This window comes from Dendrobates tinctorius, unplaced genomic scaffold (assembly GCF_039654945.1).
Source record: "Dendrobates tinctorius isolate UK_male_01 unplaced genomic scaffold, ASM3965494v1 ptg000165l, whole genome shotgun sequence".
In the NCBI taxonomy this organism is placed as follows: Eukaryota; Metazoa; Chordata; class Amphibia; order Anura; family Dendrobatidae; genus Dendrobates; species Dendrobates tinctorius.
In genome coordinates this window covers 1,428,042-1,441,164 of record NW_027361832.1, presented here as the reverse complement: position 1 = coordinate 1,441,164, position 13,123 = coordinate 1,428,042, and the positions used below count along the sequence as shown (strand labels likewise).

The window sequence follows — 13,123 nt, the reverse complement described above, 5'->3', positions numbered from 1 at the left end:
GGATGGGACAGATGGGTCGAATGTGTGGGAAGGCTGGGAAGGTGCAGATGTACCGGGGCGGTCGAAGTGTCCCTCGGTGCCGGTCTCCTCAGGGATCGCCTCAGAAGGGTCCAATCGTGCAGGCTCCCGAGTGCTGCTCACCGTGCTGTGGAATAAAGAGAAAAAAAACCAATTAAAATAGTGACATGGTATGGCCCTGGCTGAAAAAAAAAAAGTTACATCTAAACATTTTTTTGTCACATGTGGTGTGTAATATTTACCTTCTGGTGAGCATTGTCTCCCGGAGGAAAGACAGGGCTCGTGCGTACTTGTACTTGCTCCTGCGTCCTCCAGATCCACTCGGGGCCCGCATCTCTTTATTGAACTCCTTCTTGAAACGATCCCTCACAGACCGCCACCGCTTCACAATTCTCTCCCCTGAAACGAGAAAGGACAAAGTGGTTAGTATACAACATCAGTGTTTCCCAAACTCCAGTCCTCATGGTCCCCAGGGGTCATGTTTTCAGGATTTCCAAAGTAAATAGAAATCCTGAACACATGATCCGTGGGGACCACGAGGACTGGAGTTCGGGAAACACTGGTTTACATCAAGCAACCGGTACTGTATATACTTACGCTCTTTAATCTGGGCCCGAGCATCGAGGTCCTCCCAGCGGTCCACAAGGAGCGAACAGATTTCCTCCCAGAGTCGTCGGGTAACGATAAGGTCAGCGTGGCGGCGGTCAGCCATATTCCAGAGCGGCTCCCTTTCTCTGACGAGATCGATGAGGCGGTCCACATCAATCCCTCCATCCTCACCGTCAGAGTCGGGAGCACGCTGTGAAGGCTGTTAAAGAAAAAGACAAAAATAACATAATTAGCCTCCACAAAAGAAATGAAATAAAAAGTGCAAAAAAACAAAGCAAAAATATTTATACTTACACGCTGGTGACCGCCGCGTTGCTGTCGCCGACGACCCCGGGAGGCACTGCGAGGACCTCTTGGCCGAGCACCAGATTGGGAAGACTAGAGAAGAAAACAAAAAATGTTATGTCTTTGGATGTAGGCATTTGTTTGCTGTGTGTGGTCTGCAGAACATTGTTTTCTATGTGTTGTGTGTAGTGTGATGTTGTGTTTCTGCGTTTGATGCAAAAAACTTACCAATTGTGAGCCCACTCCAGGTGTCTGTCCACCCCTTCCTTCTTCTTCTGGGAGCTCCTCTTCATCTTGTGATTCCTGTTTTGAAATAAAAGGCAATGAATAGACATATATTCCAGAGATGATGGATTTTGGAAATAAAAACTTACCGTCAAACGCTGACGATGCGAGGGAGGGCTCCCAGAAGATGATGTGCTGTCTTCCTCATGGCCAGACTCCATGGCTGTGGGTGGTGTTCCTGCTGCTGCCATTGCTGCTGCATCTATTGGGCGGCTGTTGAATAAAGAGAAACAAAGGGCCAATGAATATCTTGATATTCCATAGCCCTAGTTTGGAGGAATGGGGGATTTGATAATTACCGTCTCTCATCTGCTGCTGGACTCCCCTCCCGTTGTTCAGCATGCTGCTCCATTTGGGGTGGTGCTGATGGTGCTGCTGCTGCAGATGTCTGCTGCCTTCTCCTGCTCCTGGTTCTTGGCTTGGGTGGCATGTTGGGTGTGGCTGAGGGTCACACTGTCTTGCTTTTATATATGTCTTGTCGGCAGAGCTACTGAGCATGCTCAGACCAAAAAAACCGGATCCGGCCACCGGATCCGACTGTCGCCGGATCATAGAATCATAGAATCGTAGAGTTGGAAGGGACCTCCTGGGCCATCTGGTCCAACCCCCTGCTCAAAGCAGGATTCGCTAAATCATCCCAGTCAGATGTCTGTCCAGCCTCTGTTTGAAGACTTCCATTGAAGGAGAACTCACCACTTCTCGTGGCAGCCTGTTCCACTCATTGATCACTCTAACTGTCAAAAAGTTTTTTCTAATATCTAATCTGTGTCTCCTCCCATTCAGTTTCATCCCATTGCTTCTAGTCTTTCCTTGTGCAAATGAGAATAAAGTTGATCCTTCTACAATGTGACAGCCCTTTAGATATTTGTAGACAGCTATTAAGTCTCCTCTCAGTCTTCTCTTTTGCAAACTAAACATTCCCAAATCCTGCAACCTTTCCTCATAAGACAGGGTTTGCAGACCGGTCACCATTCTGGTCGCTCTTTTCTGAACTTGCTCCAGTTTGTTGATGTCTTTTTTAAAATGTGGTGCCCAAAACTGGACACAATATTCCAGATGAGGTCTGACCAAAGAGGAGTAGAGGGAAATAATGACTTCACGTGATCTAGACTGTATGCTTCTGTTAATACATCCTAGAATTGCATTTGCCTTTTTTGCTGCTGCATCACACTGTTGACTCATATTCAGTCTGTGATCTATTAGTATACCCAAGTCTTTTTCACATGTGCTGTCACTTAGCCCTATTCCTCCCATTCTATATATGCTTTTTCCATTTTTATTGCCCAGATGTAGTACTTTGCATTTCTCCCTGTTAAAAACCATTCTGTTAGTTGCTGCCCACTTCTCCAGTTTATTTAAATCTTTTTGAATCCTCTCTCTCTCTTCTCTAGTATTAGCTATCCCTCCTAGCTTTGTGTCATCAGCAAATTTAATCAGTTTACCCTCAATTCCTTCATCTAAATCGTTGATAAAGATGTTGAACAATACAGGGCCCAGGACAGAGCCCTGTGGTACCCCACTTGAGACATTCTTCCAACTGGATGTGCAGCCATTTACGACCACTCTTTGGGTCCGATCACTAAGCCAGTTTTGAATCCACCTAACAGTTGCCTTGTCCATTCCATACTTAATCATTTTTTCAATAAGGATTGTATGAGAGACTTTGTCAAATGCTTTGCTGAAGTCAAGATATACTATATCTACAGCATTTCCTTGATCCAACCAATCAGTGATACCGTCATAGAAGGAAATTAAGTTAGTCTGACATGACTTATTAGTTACAAACCCATGCTGACTCTGTTTAATCACTTCATTCTTATCCAGGTATTGACATACATGTTGTTTAATAATTTGTTCAAAGATCTTTCCTGGTATAGAAGTCAGACTCACCGGCCTATAGTTACCTGGGTCCACCTTCTTCCCCTTTTTGAAGATAGGAACAACATTTGCTCTTCTCCAGTCTTCTGGCACTTCTCCTGTTCTCCAAGAATTTTCAAAGATTATAGAGAGGGGTTCAAAAATTTCTTCTGCTATCTCCTTCAGTACTCTGGGGTGTAATTCATCTGGACCTGGAGACTTGAATTCATTTAGGCTAGCTAAGTGTTTCCTCACTATCTTTCTGTTTATAGATATCCTGGATTCTTCTATTCCCTTAATAGGACAGTGAATAACAGTTGATGTTACATTTCCTTTCTGAGAGAAAACAGATGCAAAATAGGAATTTAAAAGTTCAGCCTTCTCAACATCCTGTCTTACCATTTCATCATTTTCATCCTGTAAAAATCCTATAGCATCTTTGACTTTTCTTTTACTTTTGACATATCCCCAAAATCCTTTATTATTGCTTTTGACCTCTCTTGCAAGCCTCAATTCATTTTCAGCTTTAGATAATCTGATTTGTGCCCTGCAGGTTCTGCAGACAGCATTATATTCTTCTTTAGATATGCCTCCCTCTTTCCATTTTATAAACATTTTTTTTCTTCCTTTTTAGCATGTGCTTAAGTTCTGTGTTCATCCATCCTGGTTTCCTTAACTGCTTCCTATTCTTCCCTCTTTTCGGGAGCTCATAGGCGGCGCTCATAGGCTTTCATTGTATGAAAAAGCCGGACACGCCGGATCCGGCGTGTCCGGCTTTTTCGCCGGAGCCAAAAAACGTTACAGTAGCCGTTTTTTCCAGATGCCGGATCGCGTCACATTGCCGGATCCGGCGAAAATCTGATGAAACGCATGGCTATCCGGCTCAATCCGGCTCTAATGCAAGTCAATGGGGGGGAACCGGATCCGGCATTGCATTTCGCCGGATCCGGTTTTTGTCAAAAGCGCCGGATCGCGCCTGACGGCGAAAACCTGATGTGTGAAAGAGGCCTTATACTCACCTTTTACACCTAATCCATTGAAGCCCATGTCACCTGAAAAAGAAGAAAAATAAATAACCATATCCCTCGCCTGTCTAATGTGAAGATAATCCATACTGTCCCACAACGATGCGGAAGATTTAGAGAGCAGTCACATCATAATCGCTCCTGCAGTGTGTAGCGCTGACCTACCGTGAGAAAGTTCACTGGAGTTCAAAGCTGATGAACCCCGGTGTCTTCACTTACAGCACCGCTCGCTGTGTGGAAAGTTCTCATACATTGATAGAGCATAATTTTAGGGTATGCTACCAATTTCTAATCACTGGGTTGCAACGGTTGAACCACATATCATCGGACATTGGTGTTTAGTGAAATACCATGAGGCAAGTTACATCTAACTAAATACATCCAAATGTGTTTGTTTTGGGGTTGGTGATCAAAAGGACCCCACAAATCCTTACAATAAGGGGTCTCCATAGGACTAGCTACAGATGTGCAGTCCCACTCCACAATGATATGATGGCGCTATAAGAAGGACTGAGGCCAAGTGTGAGCGTGGGATTATGTGACTTGCTAACACTGGGTTGTCTTTGCAGCATCTGCAAGTGTTACCATCGGTCAGCTTGAACATCAGCTCATCCTCACCCTGGATCCCTGGAGAATTAGACAGATCCTCATAGAGCTGCATGGCATGACGTCAGACAGCAAGTTCTGGATGGTGTCTACTAAAGTACGAATTTTTCTTCATGTGTCTTTTTACAATTTGTGCGTGATGTATTTACGTCCTTTAATCAATGTATAAATTTGTTTCAGTGGGAAGTGCCAACTACATACAGTGGAATAATCCTAGGCATTAAAGACAGTCTGACAAGGGACCTGGTGTACATTCTGCTGGCCAAAGGCTTACACTGCACCGCCATTAAGGTTAGTGGCACATATTTATTGTGGAGACACGGGGGGGGGGGGGGGGTCTGTGGGCACTCTCATCCGCTGGCCCGAGATCGCATGGACCAGGGATCATCCCACTCTACACCTGCTCTCCTTTTTCCGTGGGCATAGTACTGCTCACACGACACGGTGAGGGTAAAACAGTCTGGCAATACTTTTTTGAATCAGAAAACAGGCAATAACTTATAGAACAGTCCCAGTAAAATATCCAAGATGGTGCAAATTACAGAGTCTCGCCTCTTCCGCTGATGTATTTACGGGTTCAGTGATGATCAATAGAGCAGATCTATATTCTTTCAGCCAGGGCCGTGGTCCCCTAAGCTGGCATCCTGTAGAATGGCAAATCTTTGTCCCTTGTGATGGACCCATGATGTCCTGTAGAGTATTCTGGGGTGCGGTTTTGTAAAGAGTCTCTCTGAATCTCCTTGCAGAACAATAGAAATCCTTTTTTTATATTCACATCTGTGGTTCAGGTCATCATCCACAGGTCAGGGGGAAGATGGAATGAATATAACTCTCATTGTTTGAGTATGTAACTCCCTACCGACATGTGCTGTGTATATATACGGCTCTGCCGGAGCTACTGTACGTTCCCGCAAACTACCGTGTATATATACGGTGCTGTGATCGTACTGGCTCACGCTGGGTGCTTCCGCAATCGAGTGCGGGTGTCAGCTCTATGTGAGAGCTGACACCCTGCAGCAACGCCCACGATTGGTGCTAACACTGATCGAGGGCGTTTAACCCCTGTGATGTTGCTGTCAATAGTGACAGCGTCATCACGGGGCATCACAGAGCGAGTGAGCGCCTTCTATACTCCATCTGCAGAACACGATAGTCTCCATGTTGACCTATGTTAATAGAAATTGAAAAAATATATTATAACAAAAATCATAAAATAAAAAAACAAAAAAAAGATTATGAATCCAATAAATACATTTATTTATGCAAAAAATAAAAAGTACACATTTGGAATTGCCAAGTCCCGGAAGGACCCGACCTATAAAACCGTCCCACTAGTTAACCTCTTCAGTGAACACCGTAAAAAAATAAATAAAAAGTGAGACAAAGTGTATGTATGTATGTATGTGTGTGTGTGTGTATATATATATATATATATATATATATATATATATATATATATATATATATATATATATATATATATATACAAAAAGGAAATCCAGCAAGAACTCAGCAAACCAGGATTGGAGTAAAATGATGCTTTTCTTCAACAAGGTATAAAAACGACCCACAAGAATCAGAAACCAGAGTACATGGCAGAAATGAGCGCAAATGGGAAGAAATAAAGAAAAGCATCATTTTACTCCAATCCTGGTTTGCTGAGTTCTTGCTGGATTTCCTTTTTTGTTTTCTTATTGAAGGATCTACTCCTAATCCAGTCCGTGCAGGTACTCGAGTACCAGATGGAAAGACCCATGAGTCTCATTGCTGCAGCTGGACACTGATTGATTGATATATATATATATATATATATATATATATATATATATATATATATATATATATATATATATATATATATATATATATATAAAAAAAAATTTTTATTTTTTTTTTTAATCATCTCATCATACCACCGAACAAATAGTGGAATAAAACGTGATCAAAAAGACTAATTAACATATAAATGGTACCGCTGAAAATGATATCTTGTCCCTGAAAAAACAAGCCGCCGCACAACTCAGTCAGCGGAAATATAAGTTATAGCTCTCAGAATAAAGCGATGCAAAAAAAAAAAAAATTCTATAAAATACCGGTAGTTTTTATTGTGCAAAACATAAAAAAAAATTATAAAAATGTGATATCGCTGTAATCGTACTGACCCGAAGAATAAAGCTGCCGTATAAATTGTACAACATGCGGAACAGCATAAAAAAATTGCTTCTTTTTGTTCATTCTGCCTCCCAAAAATCAGAATAGAAAGTGATCAAAAAATGACATGTGCTCAAAAATGATACCAATAAAAACGTTAACGTGTCCCGCAAAAAAACGACCTCATATGACTGAGAGCTATAATTTTTTCATATTTTGGCCCACAAAGTAGGGCGATGCAGAAACTAGTTTTTGCAATAAAAGGTCTTTATAGTGTGTGACAGCAGCCAAACATAAAAACCCGATATAAATCTGGTATCGCTATAATTGCACCGGCCCGAAGAATAAAGTCGCCTAATGATGAATAGGATGGTAGATGAGGACTCTGAAGCACTGTAGAGAGGATGAATGCGTTGGTAGATGGATGAGGGTGCTGCAGCACTGTGGAGAAGTTGAATACGGTAGTAAGTGGGGACTCTGCAGCACTGCGGAGAGGATAAATAGGGTGATAGATGGAGATGTGGGCGCTGCAGAACTGGGGAGAGGATAAATAGGGTGGTAGATGGAGATGGGGCACAGAGGAGAGGATGAATAGGGTGGTTGAGGGCGATGCAGCATTGTGGAGAGGATGGTTAGGGTGGTGGATGGGAATGAGGACGCAGCAGCACTGCAAAGAGGATGAATACGGTGGTAGATGGAGATGAGGGCGCTGCAGCAATGAGGAGAGGGTGAATACGGTTGGAGATGTGGGCGCTGCAGCAATGAGGAGAGGGTGAATACGGTTGGAGATGTGGGCGCTGCAGCAATGAGGAGAGGGTGAATACGGTTGGAGATGGAGATGAGGGCTCTGCAGCAATGAGGAGAGGGTGAATACGGTTGGAGATGTGGGCGCTGCAGCAATGAGGAGAGGATAAATAGGGTGATAGATGGAGATGTGGGCACTGCAGAACTGGGGAGAGGATAAATAGGGTGGTAGATGGAGATGGGGCACAGAGGAGAGTATGAATAGGGTGGTTGAGGGCGATGCAGCATTGTGGAGAGGATGGTTAGGGTGGTGGATGGGAATGAGGACGCTGCAGCACTGTGGAGAGGATGAATACGGAGGTAGATGGAGATGAGGGCGCTGCAGCACTGTGGAGAGGATGAATACGGTTGGAGATGATGGCTATGCAGCAATGAGGAGAGGTTGAATACGGTTGGAGATGGAGATGTGGGCGCTGCAGCAGTGAGGAGAGGGTGAATACGGTTGGAGATGGAGATGAGGGCTCTGCAGCAATGAGGAGAGGGTGAATACGGTTGGAGATGTGGGCGCTGCAGCAATGAGGAGAGGATAAATAGGGTGATAGATGGAGATGTGGGCACTGCAGAACTGGGGAGAGGATAAATAGGGTGGTAGATGGAGATGGGGCACAGAGGAGAGTATGAATAGGGTGGTTGAGGGCGATGCAGCATTGTGGAGAGGATGGTTAGGGTGGTGGATGGGAATGAGGACGCTGCAGCACTGTGGAGAGGATGAATACGGAGGTAGATGGAGATGAGGGCGCTGCAGCACTGTGGAGAGGATGAATACGGTTGGAGATGATGGCTATGCAGCAATGAGGAGAGGTTGAATACGGTTGGAGATGGAGATGTGGGCGCTGCAGCAATGAGGAGAGGGTGAATACGGTTGGAGATGGAGATGAGGGCTCTGCAGCAATGAGGAGAGGGTGAATACGGTTGGAGATGTGGGCGCTGCAGCAATGAGGAGAGGATAAATAGGGTGATAGATGGAGATGTGGGCACTGCAGAACTGGGGAGAGGATAAATAGGGTGGTAGATGGAGATGGGGCACAGAGGAGAGTATGAATAGGGTGGTTGAGGGCGATGCAGCATTGTGGAGAGGATGGTTAGGGTGGTGGATGGGAATGAGGACGCTGCAGCACTGTGGAGAGGATGAATACGGAGGTAGATGGAGATGAGGGCGCTGCAGCACTGTGGAGAGGATGAATACGGTTGGAGATGATGGCTATGCAGCAATGAGGAGAGGTTGAATACGGTTGGAGATGGAGATGTGGGCGCTGCAGCAGTGAGGAGAGGATGAATAGGGTGATGGAGATGTGGGCACTGCAGAACTGGGGAGAGGATAAATAGGGTGGTAGATGGAGATGGGGCACAGAGGAGAGTATGAATAGGGTGGTTGAGGGCGATGCAGCATTGTGGAGAGGATGGTTAGGGTGGTGGATAGGATTGAGGACGCTGCAGCACTGCAAAGAGGATGAATACGAAGGTAGATGGAGATGAGGGCGCTGCAGCACTGTGGAGAGGATGAATACGGTTGGAGATGGAGATGAGGGCTCTGCAGCAATGAGGAGAGGATGAATAGGGTGATGGATGGAGACGGGGCGCTGCAGCACTGAGGAAAGGGTGAATTGGGTGATAGATGGAGATGGGGGACTGTAGAGGCGATGAATACGGTTGTAGATGGAGATGAGGGCGCTGCAGCACTGAGGAGAGGATGAATACGGTTGGAGATGGAGATGAGGGCGCTGCAGCAATGAGGAGAGGATGAATAGGGTGATGGATGGAGACGGGGGCGCTGCAGCAATGAGGAAAGGGTGAATTGGGTGATAGATGGAGATGGGGGGACTGTGTAGACGATGAATACGGTTGGAGATGAGGGCACTGCAGCAATGAGGAGAGAATGAATACGGATGGAGATGAGGGCGATGCAGCACTGAGGAGAGGATGAACACGGTTGGAGATGAGGGCGCTGCAGCAATGAGGAGAGGATGAATAGGGTGATGGATGGAGACGGGGGCGCTGCAGCACTGAGGAGAGAGTGAATTGGGTGGTAGATGGAGATGGGGCACTGTGGAGAGTATGAATACGGTTGTAGATGGAGATGAGGGCGCTGCAGCACTGAGGAGAGGGTGAATACGGTTGGAGATGAGGGCGCTGCAGCACTGAGGAGAGGATGAATACGGTTGTAGATGGAGATGAGGGCGCTGCAGCACTGTGGAGAGGGTGAATACGGTTGTAGATGGAGATGAGGGCGCTTTAGCACTGAGGAGAGGGTAAATACGGAGGTAGATGGAGATGAGGGCGCTGCAGCACTGTGTAGATGATGAATACGGTTGTAGATGGAGATGAGGGCGCTGCAGCACTGAGGAGAGGGTGAATACGGTTGTAGATGGAGATGAGGGCGATGCAGCACTGAGGAGAGGATGAATACGGTTGTAGATGGAGATGAGGGCACTGCAGCACTGAGGAGAGGGTGAATACAGTTGTAGATGGAGATAAGGGCGATGCAGCACTGAGGAGAGGATGAATACGGTTGTAGATGGAGATGTGGGCGCTGCAGCACTGAGGAGAGGGCGAATACAGTTGTAGATGGAGATGAGGGCGCTGCAGCACTGAGGAGAGGATGAATACGGTTGTAGATGGAGATGTGGGCGCTGCAGCACTGTGGAGAGGGTGAATACGGTTGGAGATGGAGATGAGGGCACTGCAGCACTGCAAAGAGGATGAATACGGTTGTAGATGGAGATGAGGGCCCTGTAGCACTGAGGAGAGGGTGAATACGGAGGTAGATGGAGATGAGGGCGCTGCAGCACTGTGTAGATGATGAATACGGTTGTAGATGGAGATGAGGGCGCTGCAGCACTGAGGAGAGGGTGAATACGGTTGGAGATGGACATGAGGGCGCTGCAGCACTGAGGAGAGGGTGAATACGGTTGGAGATGGAGATGAGGGCGCTGCAGCACTGAGGAGAGGGTGAATACGGTTGTAGATGGAGATGAGGGCGCTGCAGCACTGTGTAGAAGATGAATACGGTTGTAGATGGAGATGAGGGCGCTGCAGCACTGTAGATGATGAATACGGTTGGAGATGGAGATGAGGGCGCTGCAGCACTGAGGAGAGGGTGAATACGGTTGGAGATGGAGATGAGGGCGCTGCAGCACTGAGGAGAGGGTGAATACGGTTGGAGATGGAGATGAGGGCGCTGCAGCACTGTGTAGAAGATGAATACGGTTGTAGATGGAGATGAGGGCGCTGCAGCACTGTGTAGAAGATGAATACGGTTGTAGATGGAGATGAGGGCGCTGCAGCACTGTGGAGAGGGTGAATACGGTTGGAGATGGAGATGAGGGCGCTGCAGCACTGAGAGGATGAATACGGTTGGAGATGGAGATGAGGGCACTGCAGCACTGTGGAGAGGGTGAATACGGTTGGAGATGGAGATGAGGGCGCTGCAGCACTGCAAAGAGGATGAATACGGTTGTAGATGGAGATGAGGGCGTTGCAGCACTGTGTAGAAGATGAATACGGTTGTAGATGGAGATGAGGGCGCTGCAGCACTGAGGAGAGGATGAATATGGTGGAGGTAGCTGGAGATGAGGATACTGTAGCACTATGGAGAGGATGGGTAGGGAGGAATCCAAAAAATATAAGCCTAATGCGCCAATTACATATCAATCGGATCAGTCAAAGAATGTTACAGTATTACAGGTTCGTCATGGCTCGTGTTAAAAACTAATTTTGAATACCGGCTAATAGTTTTTATGCCCCTAAATAAATATTTGTCACCTACGTCAGAACTCTTTGTAAGACATATTCATTTTTTAACTGGCCAGAAACCTTGTCTTTGACTTTTTTGCCCCCCTTTTGTTGTGAGAATTCCCTTCTTTCTCTACTTTTACAAAAATAGTGCAGATGGAAATGTCAGTCCGATGAGCCACATTTGGTAACACTTTTGATGTTTTTTTAGGACTTCCCCCATGCTAAGCAGCTCCTGGCTGCCTGTCTGGAGCTGGTGACTGAGTTTTCTCCCAAGCTTCGGCAAGTGATGCTCAATGAGATGCTGCTGTTAGACCTCTACATGCACGAGACCGGGCCTGGCATGACCGGCGATCATCCTCCTCCAGAGCTGATCAGCAGAGTACGTGGATACCTGGAAATGAGGATTCCTGGTAAGAGAAGAGTTGTCCGTCACCCTTAGGCCTCATTCAGATGTCCGTTTTTTACTTGCGTGATCGATCTGTGTTTTCCATAGCCAGAACACGTACCCAATATAGTCTATGGGGCTGTTCACACGTCTGTTGCTTTATTGCTGATGAACAATTGCTGTGTTTTCTGATACTTAAACTGTATGCCAGGAGATATCACAACAGTGAGTACACCCCTCATATTTTTGAAAATATGTTATTCTAGCCTTTTCATGGGGCAACACTGAAAATGTGTCACTTTGGTACAGTGTAAAGCAGTCAGTGTACAGCTTGTATAACACTGTATACTTGGTGTGCCCTCTAAATTACTCAACACACCGCTATTAATGTCTAAACCACTGCCATCAAAAGTGAGTACACCCCAAAGTGAAAATGGCTGATTTAGCCAACTTCCCTTCCCTCTGTCATGTGATTCAGTAGTGTTACAAGGTCTCCTCTGTGAATGGGGTGCAGGTGTAGTAAATTTGGTGTTATCGCTCTCACAAACTCACACTGGTCACTGGAAGTTCAACATAGCGCCTCATGGCAAAGAAGTCTCTGAGGATCTGAAAAAAAGAGAATTGTTGTTCTACAAAAAGATGGCCAAGACTATAAGAAGATTGCTAACACCCTGACACAAAGCTGCAGCACAGTGGCTACGACCATACAGCGGTAACAAGACAGGTTTCACTTAGATCTGGCCTTGCAATGGTCGTCCAAAAGAGTTGAGTGCACGTGCTCAGCATCCTAGCAGAGGTTGTCTGTCCACAATAGATGTACGACTGCTGCCAGCATTGCTGCAGAGGATAAAGGGGTGGGGGGTTAACCTGTCAGTGCTCAGACCATATGCTGCATCAAATTGGTCTGTATGGCTGTCGTCCCAGAAGGAAGATTCTTCTAAAGATGATGCACGAGAAAGCCCACAAACAGTTTGCTGAAGACAAGCAGATTGAGGCTGGTTTCACATTAGCGCTTTTTAAGCGCACGCACGGCCGGGGGTAGCTCCGCCCCCGAGCCGGCTCTCTGCCCGGCGTGCCCGCCCCTTGCTTGTAGCGCCGCCTCCTAGCGCACAGCGGCGCCTGCGATCGGCGCACCCTATCTTTAGCATAGGGTGCGCAGATCGTGCGCAGGCCGTGCGCGCCAAAATCAAACTTTTCGGATTTCGGCGTGCTCGGCGCACCGTCAAAAGTGCGCAGCGCAGGTCAAAGCGCAACTAGCGCACGGCCTGCGCACAATCTGCGCACCCTATGCTAAAGATAGGGTGCGCCGATCGCAGGCGCCGCTGTGCGCTAGGAGGCGGCGCTACAAGCAAGGGGCGGGCAC

General features: G+C 46.7%; 1 protein-coding gene across 3 annotated transcripts in view; it reads left to right on the top strand.

The window, feature by feature from the left end:
- INTS8 (integrator complex subunit 8) overlaps nt 1-13,123 on the top strand; it is a 131,354-nt gene that overhangs the window by 65,090 nt on the left and 53,141 nt on the right. For all 3 annotated transcript variants that reach the window (XM_073550408.1, XM_073550407.1, XM_073550409.1), the window contains exons 14-16: nt 4,649-4,782; nt 4,866-4,976; nt 11,584-11,785. In XM_073550408.1, coding sequence (XP_073406509.1) covers nt 4,649-4,782; nt 4,866-4,976; nt 11,584-11,785 — 447 coding nt within the window. The remainder of the gene's footprint in view (nt 1-4,648; nt 4,783-4,865; nt 4,977-11,583; nt 11,786-13,123) is intronic.